The sequence below is a fragment of the Calypte anna genome, chromosome 5A, assembly GCF_003957555.1.
Source record: "Calypte anna isolate BGI_N300 chromosome 5A, bCalAnn1_v1.p, whole genome shotgun sequence".
In the NCBI taxonomy this organism is placed as follows: Eukaryota; Metazoa; Chordata; class Aves; order Apodiformes; family Trochilidae; genus Calypte; species Calypte anna.
In genome coordinates this window covers 39,659,497-39,671,540 of record NC_044251.1, presented here as the reverse complement: position 1 = coordinate 39,671,540, position 12,044 = coordinate 39,659,497, and the positions used below count along the sequence as shown (strand labels likewise).

The following is a 12,044-nucleotide window of genomic DNA, read 5'->3' as shown; positions in this document are numbered from 1 at the left end:
ACCCCTGTAATTAGAGCATCTTGTCATGAGTTGTTATCCCTTCTCATTCAGACTTTCACATTTTGAAGGGTCAGCAGTTGAGTGTTGTTAACAGAAGAGGAAATAGCTCTGTCAAGATCAAAGTGGTTTTGCTTCATGTGGATTCTGTTTTTTTTTTTTTATCTTCATGAAAATTTTTCGTAGTGTGACTTGGGAACAATTGGGTCCAAATAGGGATTGATTAAAAAAACCCAAAAACCCAACAGTCTTTTTCAGGTGGTGCTGCATGAATAGGTAGCTAGAAAAGGATCCCACAGCCAGAGTGACCTGAAATAGCTTTCTCCATGTTAACTAGTAACAGGAAAATACAAGCCATCCTTTTGGGTTACTGTGTGATACTTGTTATCTCTGCAAGCTGCTTTTGTGCCTTGAGTATCTCCAGTGAAACTTCTTCATGTAAATTATGAAAACCCATTTTGGAAAGCTGTTAATTTTCCACTTGTATACACACACACACCAAAAAAAAAAAAATCAATATAGAAAAGTTGCAGAACAGCTGCTTCTGTGGTCATATTGTACAGACAGTGCAGTTCTTGACTGCATAATATCATAATATTGACTACTGGTGGTTACAGCTTTTACTTGGAGAGGTTATTGATAAAGAATTAGGTAAGTTGGGATGTTGGAGATGTCACTTTAATGTCACTGTCACTCATAACATAGCCCAGGTAACATCACAGCCTCCCTTGCTCCCCTTTGAGATCCCCTGATGCTCAGCAGAGGAGGAATTGTGCTGCCTGACCCAGAGGGCTGCTGGGCTTCTCTGTCTGCTGCTGGGGTGCACATCTCTTACTGGTGCTGTACCTGAATCCTGCTTGCATCTTCTGGCAGCTCTCAGCTACCTGGTGAAGTGTCCCATAAAACTCTTGCTTTTTTCACCTGTGTTCCAAGCATTTCTCTGCCATACATCTGTCTGAGAGGTCAAGCTCTCCCACTTGATAACAATCAAACTTTTTGAGCTGTATCTTGTGCCCATAAAGTGTCTCTGTCCCCTCAGATAACTCTGGCAGGGTTAAGGCTTCCATATTGCTGAAATCTCTTAGTTTCTTCTCTCTTGAGATGTGTAGACTGCCAGGCTGTGGCTGATCTCAGCCTCTCCTCAAGCACTGTGTCCTTTTTTTCCCCTCTCTGTTGCTTTCTTCTGAGAATGGGAAAAGGACTTTTAAACTGTGGCAAGGTTTTGTTGCTAAAGTAACACCACAGAGCAGCTGAAGGATTTGTCTGTTATTTGGATAAGCCCTTAGCTTTTCATTAGTAATCTCAGTGTGGGTGGCCAGAGGGAAGTTACCTGGGGGCTGTTTTGTGCTGCCCTGTGGTAAGGGTTGGACTCGATGATCTCTGAGGTCCCTTCCAACCCAGCCAATTCTATGATTCTATGATGGTGAATTCTGTGTTGTCTTCATTGCTTCACCAAGTAAAACCTTCCTGCTGCTCAAGCATCACTTGGATAGGCAGTCCTTGGAGTTGCTTTTTATTTTTCCAAGTGTGCCTTCCTGGCTTTTGGAGAACACCAGCAAAGATGTGAAAGCTGAAAAGGGAAGGGTAATGCCTGGTCTGGAGGATTATGTTGAGGATTGAGGCCTCTCCTTGGCTGCTGCTAATGTGTTATCTTGGGAAAATCACTGAGATTTATTTTTTAATCTCCATCTTCCTCCTGTGTCAAATGGGAGAGGAGTTCTGCAGGACTTGACTCAGGTAACCATAGTAAGGGATGCAATTAGCTCAGAGTGGAAGTTCCTAGCAACACCTGGGTCACTGGGATCTGAGACAGGGAAAAGGGAAGGAGAAGTTGTAGCTTGGTTCCTTTGGTACCAACCATTTCTAACCCGTGAAGACCTATTCTGCTGTGTTGTGTTTAGTTGTGGGGTTTTTTCCTACATATAATTCAGCCCTGAAATTTGTGTCAACATGTAACTTTGTCTAAGAGGTTTCTTCATTTCATAACAAAAAGGATGTATTAATCTGTTCTGCCTGGCATCTCCCAAACTCTATATGCTGCAGCCTCTATAGGCAGCTAAAAATGAAGGTTTCCTTCAGAGCCAAGTAACCATTCTGTGGATGATCCATCAGTTGGAGTAGAACCTGTTGATGGTTTGATTAGACAAGAACAGGTTGATTGTATGTTTATACCACTGCAATAAACCAAAATGTGTAGCCAGTACCTTAAAAACCACAAGTTTATACAAGTAGTGAGTACATTCCATACAAAGATTTGATTTTAATTTTTTTTTTCCTCTGCCCTTCAGAAGATGCATGGTCCCAGTTCTCCCTATCATCAGAGTGCAATTCTTTTGAGGTCCAGGAATCTGCAGCAGTTTAAATCATCTGCTGGCAGGCTGTCTGGTCTTGCCTTGTCTCAGGAGTGAGCATTTTTAATAGCTCTTCTTTGATGGACAGCAGACACTTGCAAATTGATTGAGTGCCTGCCTTGAAGCAGCTCCCAGCAGTAACCTGGAGTGTAGACAACAGAAGCTGTCTTATGCATCAGTTGGAAGATTTATGGTTTATTATTAGAAATAACTTGGTGAAATGATACAGAATATGACACACTTAACAAGGAGAGTCCCAAAGTGCAGCCTAAAATAACTAAAAAAAAAAAGTCTTCTGTGCTATAGAGGAAAAGAGAAGGAAATTGAGAAATAGTCTGTAAAGAATAATTTGAATTGTAGAACTAGGTCTGTAGTGACTGGAGTCAGACTGCAACATCAACTGAGTTAAAATTAGCATAAAATTCCTCATTTGTGCCCAAGGTCTTTTCATCTCTGCTGGTCTCAAGTCCAGAATTTTGAATTGACAGAAAGCAGGAGGAAATAACCACGTTTTGAAGGCAGAAAGGGACCTGGGAGTCTGGATTGACAGGAAGCTGAACAGGAGCCAGCAGTGTGCCCAGGTAGCCAAGAAGGCCAATGGCATCCTGGCCTGGATCAGGAACAGCGTGGCCAGCAGGTCCAGGGAAGGGATTCTGCCCCTGTGCTCAGCCCTGGGGAGGCCACAGCTTGAGTCCTGTGTCCAGTTCTGGGCCCCTCAGCTCAGGAAGGAGATTGAGGTGCTGGAGCAGGTCCAGAGAAGAGCAAGGAGGCTGTGAAGGGATCCAGCAGAATTCCTGTGAGGAAGGGCTGAGGGAGCTGGGGGTGTTGAGGCTGGAGAAGAGGAGGCTCAGGGGAGACCTCATCACTCTCTCCAACTCCCTGAAAGGAGGTTGGAGCCAGGGGGGGGTTGGGCTCTTTTCCCAGGCAACTCTCAGCAAGACAAGAGGGCAGGGTCTCAAGTTGTGCCAGGGGAGGTTTAGGTTGGAGATGAGAAAGAATTTCTTTCTGGAGAGGGTGATCAGGCATTGGAATGGGCTGCCCAGGGAAGTAGTGGATTCTCCGTGTCTGGAGATCTTTCCAAAGAGCCTGGATGTGGCACTGAGTGCCATGGGCTGGGAACTGCAGTGGGAGTGGATCAAGGGTTGGACCTGATGATCTCTGAGGTCCCTTCCAACCCAGCCAATTCTATGATTCTATGAATGTTGTTGAAATATAGCAGAAGACACCAGACTGATCCTCTGGAAGGCTTCTCAAAAAGAAAAGAAAAACCCAAAAGAAAACAAAATACTTTTTTTTTCCCCCAAAGGAATATAGACACCTTTGTCATATAGAATAGATAAAATAATGAAAGTAATTATGTTGTCAAAATACTCAATATAAAACCACACAAGACCTTAATATCTAGATGGCAATGCTTAGATCTCCAAACAAATTCAGCCTTCATGCTGACTGACATGATGTGAGGAAGATGAGGTGCACACACTTGAGTTTTTTCACCCTTTAAGGGAAAATAAGGCAGGTTTTTGTAATTGCATCTAAAAGCTTTGAGAGGGGGCTGTTTGAGAGCCTGCAACAGGCAGAAACTTGTTATCAACCAACTTCATGTTTGTTCTTGTTTATTTCCTGCTGCTGGGAGGTGCTGACAGGATTTGCATTGGGTGGGAAATAGAAGGCTGTTAAATAAGACTGAAAGGGGGGAAACAAAACTTCCAAAGTCTTAGCTTCAACTTGTCAAGTTAGATTAATAAGAAATCTCCTATATTTAACAGTTTCTGAACTCTGTCTCCTGGGTATTTTAGTACTCATTTTATTTTCTGTAGAAAATGAGCAGAAGGGAAAGCAGGAGAGAAGTACAGAAAAGATCCTTGTGCTCTTATCACTTCATGTTGTGACAAGGTTAAGTATTAATCACTCTTGAATAATGTTTCTTTACTGTTGAAGCAGACAGAGCAAATGCAATTAGCAGAGACTCTTGTTAATGATGGAACCATACATCTGTTCCCACAGCTGCCTTTGGAACCCAAGAGAAGCAAGATGTAACTTCTGGGGGGACAGTGAGATGATGTTTAGTGAGGAGGTGATTTTATATAAATATAGATCCCTCATACTGAAGTTTCATGTAAAGAATATTCTTGATTTTTCTTCTGTTTGATCAGAAGGTGTCTATAAAATTAATATTCTGATCCACTTGTTCCTCAGATTCAAGTTTGGTGTTGAAAGTAATTTAAGTATCCAAAGTTTCACTGTGTGCTTGGCAGTCAGATTCCTCTGTCCATTTTGTAATGAAGTTTTCTGTTCCAGATGCCTAGATGTTTGCAGTTTTAGAATTAAAATTTATAAGTATTGGAACAGAAAAATGCTGTCTACTGATCAGCTGTGTTTTGTTTCTGCTGGAGAAATGTTTTAATTTCTTTAGTCATGCACTCACCTGATTAGGAATAGATTTAATCATCCTTTGGGTTTTACTTGAAAACTCTTCTGTACTGGAACTATAAATTCTGAAAACATGAAGGTGAGTAGTTTTTTGTTTCTGGTGCATCAGAATAACTCAAGTTCTGGGTCCTTTTTCATGGCAAATAACTAAGAATTAGACATGTGAATAAAACTTGTCATTTCAAGCTAGGAGTTTCTTAGCCAAAATAATCTAGAGGGAAGTGATTTGCTGTGGCTGGATTATGGAATATCAAGGTGAGAATACTTTTCATGCTGTTGATGACATTCTGTCCCAACAATTCATTGCTGGACAAGGATGTGCAGCAGTTGTACAAGTGAAAAATTGTCTTGCCAAGTCAGTGATGTGTTTCTGTAAAGGAAAAATGTGAAAATACAGAACAGTCCCTGCTTGGCTCTTGCCATCCAAAAATCTGATAGAAAGGAGCTCACTGATGCCATCAACATTAATTTTGCCAAATGCCATTCCTAATGCTTGCTGTTTCTCTGGCTTTTTTTTCTAATTCAACCATTATCTTTATACTCTTGCAGGTTGGGAGGTCCACAGAAAGCCCCATAGACTTTGTAGTAACAGATACTATTTCTGGAAGTCAAAATAATGATGAGACCCAGATCACCCAAAGCACCATATCCCGTTTTGCCTGCAGGATTGTGTGTGACAGGAGCCCACCTTACACAGCAAGGATTTTTGCAGCTGGCTTTGACTCTTCTAAAAATATATTTCTTGGTGTAAGTACTACTAACAATTATGTTCTATATGAGCAAACTCTGGGATTTATTCTGCTCTCTTCAAAGCCCCAAAATTCCTTTGTACTAGTTGGTAACTTATATGCTGTCATTAGACTTTTATTGCTCCAGTGTAGCAGCTGCAGTCTTAAGTAGAAATTGCAGTTTTTATGGGCTTGATTTATGACAAGATGGACTCAGGGTCATAATTGTCTTTAACAGTTCTCCTTCAGTAGCTGCTGCTGGCTTCTCTTTAGGTTTGCCTGATAAATTCTTGATGCTGGGTGTGATAGAAGCTGCAGTTGCAGTTCTGAGCACCAAGGAACAAGTCAGCTGCATTGTGGAAAAGGATGTGTCCCTTCCAGGGTGGATTGGATCCTTGGAGGCCTTAATCTCTGCAGTGAGAGGCACCCAGCTGATTTTAAAATAATAATAATATTTCAGAGAGTAGCAGTTGAAGGTGTGCAGTCAAAAAGCATTCCTGCTCTGGCACAAGATACTCTGAAAAAATGTGGTTTTTTTTAATAAATCTCTTTTACCCACTGCTGGACAGTGAGGAAGAGTTGTGTTTAGACAGTGCTTAGTGAAACCTCAGTGTGTAAAGTTTGAGTTCATGAACTTCTAGCTAAAACTCTTGCCTCTCCTGGGGTGGTTGTCACATGCAGGAAAAAGCAGCAAAATGGAAAAATCCTGATGGCCACATGGATGGATTGACAACTAATGGGGTTCTGGTCATGCATCCAAAAGGAGGATTCACTGAGGAGTCCAAACCTGGAGTCTGGAGGGAGATCTCTGTCTGTGGTGATGTGTACACACTCCGGGAAACCAGATCTGCTCAACAAAGGGGAAAACTGGTGAGCTGAAAAGAACTGATACTAAAACAAGGGATATTTGTTTTCCTGGCATGGAATGGAGCCAGAGAGTCACTGCAGAGTAACAGCATTGTCCCTGGGTAATGAAATCATCTGAGTAGCTGCCTGTTGCAGTAGATTCTGTGCTGCTTGTTCTGTTTCTGTTTGTGCAGGAGAACATTCTTTAAGTTTTCTACTAATGTCACTTTTCTAAGTGACATAGCACAGACTGTAAGAACTAAATAAATGTTGGCCTTGAATCTGAAGTGTCCATCTGGGATATGGGGACATAAGTAACTGCACAGGGAGCTGGGTTTTCCAGTAATGTCTTAAAAGGGAGTTTGCTTGCATGCAAAGGACCCAGAAGGCATTTGTCTCTGGGCAGGTTGGTTTGTTGTCCTGCCTGTAGACCTGGAAGAACCTTCATGGTTCACCTCTTGTACTCTGTGTCAGCATTTGGAAAGTCAGAGGATGTTCAGCTCCTGTGAAGACACCCCTTTTCTTTTGCAGCTTTCACCCAGCTGCTCAGGTTTAAGGATGGAGAAAGGGGGCACACGATGGGATGGGGGAGAATCCTTCTCTTCTTGGTGCCAAAGTTGCTTTTGTGCCTTGCGTTTCCCACTGGGCTGCTGGTGTTTGAGGTACCCCATGCCCTCACCTGACCTGACTTCTCAGCTTTGCAGAAAACTGGTTGCTTAAAGGAGTTAGGAAGGGGGGGTTTGCATCTCCTGCTCTGTTTTCAGGAGGCAGCCTGCAGTACATAAATTGCTTTGTCACTTGAATGGTGGCAGGCAAATATTGCCTGGGGGACTGAGACAGATGATGTTGCAATTGCACCCCTTGTACTTGGTTAGCAAAACACCTTTTTTAGTGCTGCTGAAGAAAGGCAATAGTCAAGCAAATAAATTCCTTTCCCTGCATCCAAAATGACTTGAATCCTCATTTAAATAAAATTACATGGCACACTGGTATTGATGTGATCAGTATTCCTTGATTGGGTTCATAAAACCAAATGCACACTGTATAATGAACTGAACACAGTGCATATGAGAGAGCTTTTTGTGTTGCTGTTTGGGAAGGAATTATCAAAAAGGTGCTTCAAATGCTTCCCTCATCTCTACTTCAACCACTGGATTTTTCTGCTGGTGACCTTTTTTTTTTTTTTCTAGTCTGTATTGTACCATCTAGGTGTTTGGGGCAAGGGTGATCCCCAGGTAATCTGAATTTAAACTGGATTAAAATCTGAATGCCAAATTGGTTATAATTCATAGTGTTCTTAGGCAGATGTGAATATTTCATGTGACCTACTTAATGTATTTGTGTTTGGGTATTTGATTTGCCTTAGTGGTATTTTCTACCTAGTTTCCATGTATATAGCCAGGCAGTAGGTCTGTTATCTTTTAATTTCATAAAGAACCTTTTTAATATATCTTAAGCATTATTGAATTGGGACCAGTAGGCACGAGTTGCTCATATGTTTGTGGCATTAAAATAAATTAATATTTCAACAGAGTACAATGTGCATTTGGCATAATCCCTTGAAAATGTTTTAAGTACCTGCTCTTAGTCAGATGAGAAAAGCCTTTAGGCAGCACACATTGGGGTTGTATTTGCATGGAAAACCTCATTAAATAAAGGGCCTAACTAGTGGGGATGGTTAACTGTTCAGAGTTTGAGCCTGTGTGGCCTCAGCTGATCACATCAGAAATTCCCCTGGTAATTCCCTCTGCTGTGAAGATAAAATGTGCATAAGTACCTGTGTGCTGGGTCTGTCATTTATCCCTAATGCATCTGTGGAAGAGTTTCACTGCTGCTGAGGAACCCTGCAGGAGTTCAGGCTTCTGCAAAGTGCTTTACATTTTCCACAAGCCAAAAAAAATAAAAAAAAAAGAGTAGCTGGGCAGCTGGTCTGTCCTAGGTAGCAGTTTTGAGTCCCAAAAAGATAATCTGCTGCATGAGAAGCCTCTGCCAGTCTAGATGGGCAGGGAATTCCAGGGGAACAATCCATGAATACAGCCCTTAGGGAATGGCAGGTTTCCTCTTCAGTCCATCCTGAACCTACCTGAAACTGTGTCCAGTTCTGGGCCCCTCAGCTCAGGAAGGAGATTGAGGTGCTGGAGCAGGTCCAGAGAAGAGCAAGGAGGCTGTGAAGGGATCCAGCACAAGTCCTGTGAGGAAGGGCTGAGGGAGCTGGGGGTGTTGAGGCTGGAGAAGAGGAGGCTCAGGGGAGACCTCATCACTCTCTCCAACTCCCTGAAAGGAGGTTGGAGCCAGGGGGGGGTTGGGCTCTTTTCCCAGGCAACTCTCAGCAAGACAAGAGGGCAGGGTCTCAAGTTGTGCCAGGGGAGGTTTAGGTTGGAGATTCGAAAGAATTTCTTTCTGGAGAGGGTGATCAGGCATTGGAATGGGCTGCCCAGGGAAGTAGTGGATTCTCCATGTCTGGAGATCTTTCCAAAGAGCCTGGATGTGGCACTGAGTGCCATGGGCTGGGAACTGCAGTGGGAGTGGATCAAGGGTTGGACTTGATGATCTCTGAGGTCCCTTCCAACCCAGCCAATTCTAGGACTCTATGATTCTATGAAACATGCCAAAGGCAGACAGAGGATCACTATTAGAGAGGAAAAGCAGCATGCTCAGAGGCAGAGGGGATTTGTAAATCCAGGAGTGACAACTCCTGTAATACCTTTCCCAAAGAATTTCAGGCAGGAAGGCTGTGTAATAATTAATCTTGCCATGCTGTGGGACAGCTGCAATTTTAGGACCTCCTGTTCCAGCAGAGACCCGTGCTTATTATAATATTAAATTACATTAATATATTTAATATTTAGGGTAGGAGACATGAGGTAGATTCAGCCCTGAGGAAAAAAGAAAACAATAAAATCAGGTAGCAGCGATTTGCCGAGGAAGCCCCGCGCGTTTCTAGAATTAACTCCAGTTGTCTGTGAAAGCTCTCGGGCTTAACTCCTTATCTTGATATCCTCCCCCTAGGTAGAAAATGAGACCAACATCCTCCAGGATGGTTCCCTCATCGACCTGTGTGGAGCCACCCTTCTCTGGAGGACAGCAGACGGGCTTTTCCACACCCCGACTCAGAAGCACATCGAAGCCCTGCGGCAGGAGATCAACGCCGCCAGACCCCAGTGCCCCGTGGGCTTGAACACTTTGGCTTTTCCCAGCATCAACCGTAAGGACGTGGTGGAAGAGAAGCAGCCCTGGGCCTACCTCAGCTGTGGCCACGTCCATGGCTATCACAACTGGGGACACCGTAGTGACACGGAGGCCAACGAGAGGGAATGTCCCATGTGCAGAACCGTTGGGCCCTACGTGCCCCTCTGGCTGGGTTGCGAAGCGGGTTTTTACGTGGACGCTGGCCCCCCCACTCATGCTTTCACCCCCTGTGGACACGTCTGCTCTGAAAAGTCTGCAAAATACTGGTCCCAGATCCCACTGCCTCACGGGACTCACGCCTTCCACGCTGCCTGCCCCTTCTGTGCAACACAGCTGAGTGGGGAGCACAACTGCATCAAGCTCATTTTTCAGGGGCCGGTTGACTGATGGAAGGCTTTGCCACAATAAAGTTTTTCTTGAACTTACTGTGAAGATTTTTTTTTTTTTTTTTTGGCCACTAACTCGGAGGTTTTTATAATGTTCTTCATAGGGTGGGGATGGGGGAACTGACGAGGCAGTTGTGAGGAACTGTGGTGGAGTTTTGGGATACCTTGATACCTGGAACTCGACAGATATCGGTGGGGTTGCATGCTCAAAGGCAGCATATTCATGAAGTTGTCTTGGTCAAATTGTAGTATATTTGTAACACTTTTTATCAGTACCCTGGAATCAGAACAAGGTGTCTTAATGATTTTTTTAAGCTGAGATTTTTTAATGGAAAGGTTTTTGCTTCTAAACTTTGACAAGCCTTTAAAACCTATTTTTCAAAACCTAGGAGGAGCATACAGAATGTAACTGTCTTTAATTTACAGTATAATTTAACTTGAATAGTTTCTCAAGGAGCTAATACAGAATGTGTGGACAGCCATAGGTGAATGTTCACTAGAGATAATTGGATATGTAAGAGAAAAATTAGCTGCCTAAATTGTAGACTATAAAAGCTATTAAAATATCTATTATGGTATAACACAGCTGCCCAAAAAGGCATCAAGGATTACTTGAAACTGAGGAGATCCTGTTTGCATTGATTTCCTTTCAGAGAAATAGATATTCACTGTTCATTATGTATGGTATATGGCTGGTTTGGTTTTTTTTTTTAATTCCTTTTATTCCCCACCCTCCCATTTAACCTGTGTCTGATGAAACCTCTTTACTTTTTTTTTTTTTTTCCTTAAAAAAACAGAACTAAGTTTGTCAATGTTCTGGGTATGTGTAGTCTGGCCTTTTTTATCTCTGCTTAAATTAACTTGCTCTGATTGCTTTTTGCATACCCTTGGGTTCATTGAGATGTGGTGAGCCTTGAAAAACTGGCATTAATGAAGGGGGGGGTAGTGCCTCAGCAAGACAGAAGTTTTAGGTACAACTTCTACAGAACTTATTTACAGAGACCTGAATTCAGGAAAGCACTTAGGTCCTGTTTAAATCTAAGCCCAAGGATGGGACTGTTCAGCTTTGCCAGTGCTTGAATGGACTGTGGTTATATGCTGTTATGTTTTGAATTTAAAAAAAAAAAAGCAATTTAAAATGATTTTTAAGCTCACTTACTACCCAAAGTGCTGTAAGGAGAGCCTCATTTTTAGTTCAACTGAGTATTTTTGTTCAGTTTTCAACTTGCTGCCATCTGTCACCTTTTTTTTTTTCCTCTTTTTTCTAGATAGAGATGTATTTGTATCTTTTTTTTTTTTTTTTCCCCCAAATGTTTGCAAATCAAAACAGTATTCAAAATGTAATCAAATATCTGTGCCAGGGTGGTACATCTGAGGTGGCTCACTTGAAATTCCTGACTTTTTCAGAGAGCTGGTAAATATTTACTATGGAAATAATTAAATCAGAATTTCATGAGAGATGTACCCCGCCCACTGTTACTTTCATTTCACACAGGATGAAAACTCTTTGATTTGCAGTTTGGTTGTTTTTTTTTTTATTTTTTATCCTTTTGCTTTCTTGACTCTTGGTACCTGAGGGATCAATCTATCCAGGTTTTAAAAAAAAAATGAAAAAAACTTAATTTGGGAGAAAATAACATCTCTAGGTGAAACTAATAATTCAAGCTCAGTTCTGTTTAGTCAGTGATAGCTTTTTGCTATAATTGTGCCCTTTGTATAAATATATAATTTATATGATTTTAATATATTCTGTATATATATATATACTTGAATTGGCCTGTTCATATTTTGGTTGTAAAATTGTTTTATAGTTAACCTTATAAACATTTTACATGTCCCTTGCCAGTGGTGATGGGATGTACTTTGTCTGCTGCTGTTTTTAATACAATTTTTGCTGTATAAACGTTCAGCATTTTAATGATTTGAAAAGAGCTTTACATTTCTTTTTGCTGTTAAAAAAAAAAAAAAAAAAAGCTCTGAAGCATTTTCTCTAACATCCCAAACTCTGTGCAGTTTTTGTCCTACTCAGTGATAGGAAACCAGGATGAATCTTCTTAACCTAAAACCATATGCTTCTTCTTCCCTAGTGCCTTCTCAGTGAGATCCTCTTGTGA

The 12,044-nt window shown here is 42.0% G+C and overlaps 1 protein-coding gene across 1 annotated transcript in view; it reads left to right on the top strand.

Moving 5' to 3' along the window:
* Positions 1 to 9,978, top strand: part of PELI2 (pellino E3 ubiquitin protein ligase family member 2) — an 82,911-nt gene extending 72,933 nt beyond the window's left edge. Inside the window, exons 4-6 of the mRNA XM_030452048.1 lie at positions 5,331 to 5,528; positions 6,191 to 6,379; positions 9,365 to 9,978. Of these exons, the coding sequence (XP_030307908.1) occupies positions 5,331 to 5,528; positions 6,191 to 6,379; positions 9,365 to 9,931 (954 nt within the window). The 3' untranslated portion in view covers positions 9,932 to 9,978. The remainder of the gene's footprint in view (positions 1 to 5,330; positions 5,529 to 6,190; positions 6,380 to 9,364) is intronic.
* The last annotated feature ends 2,066 nt before the right edge of the window (positions 9,979 to 12,044 follow it).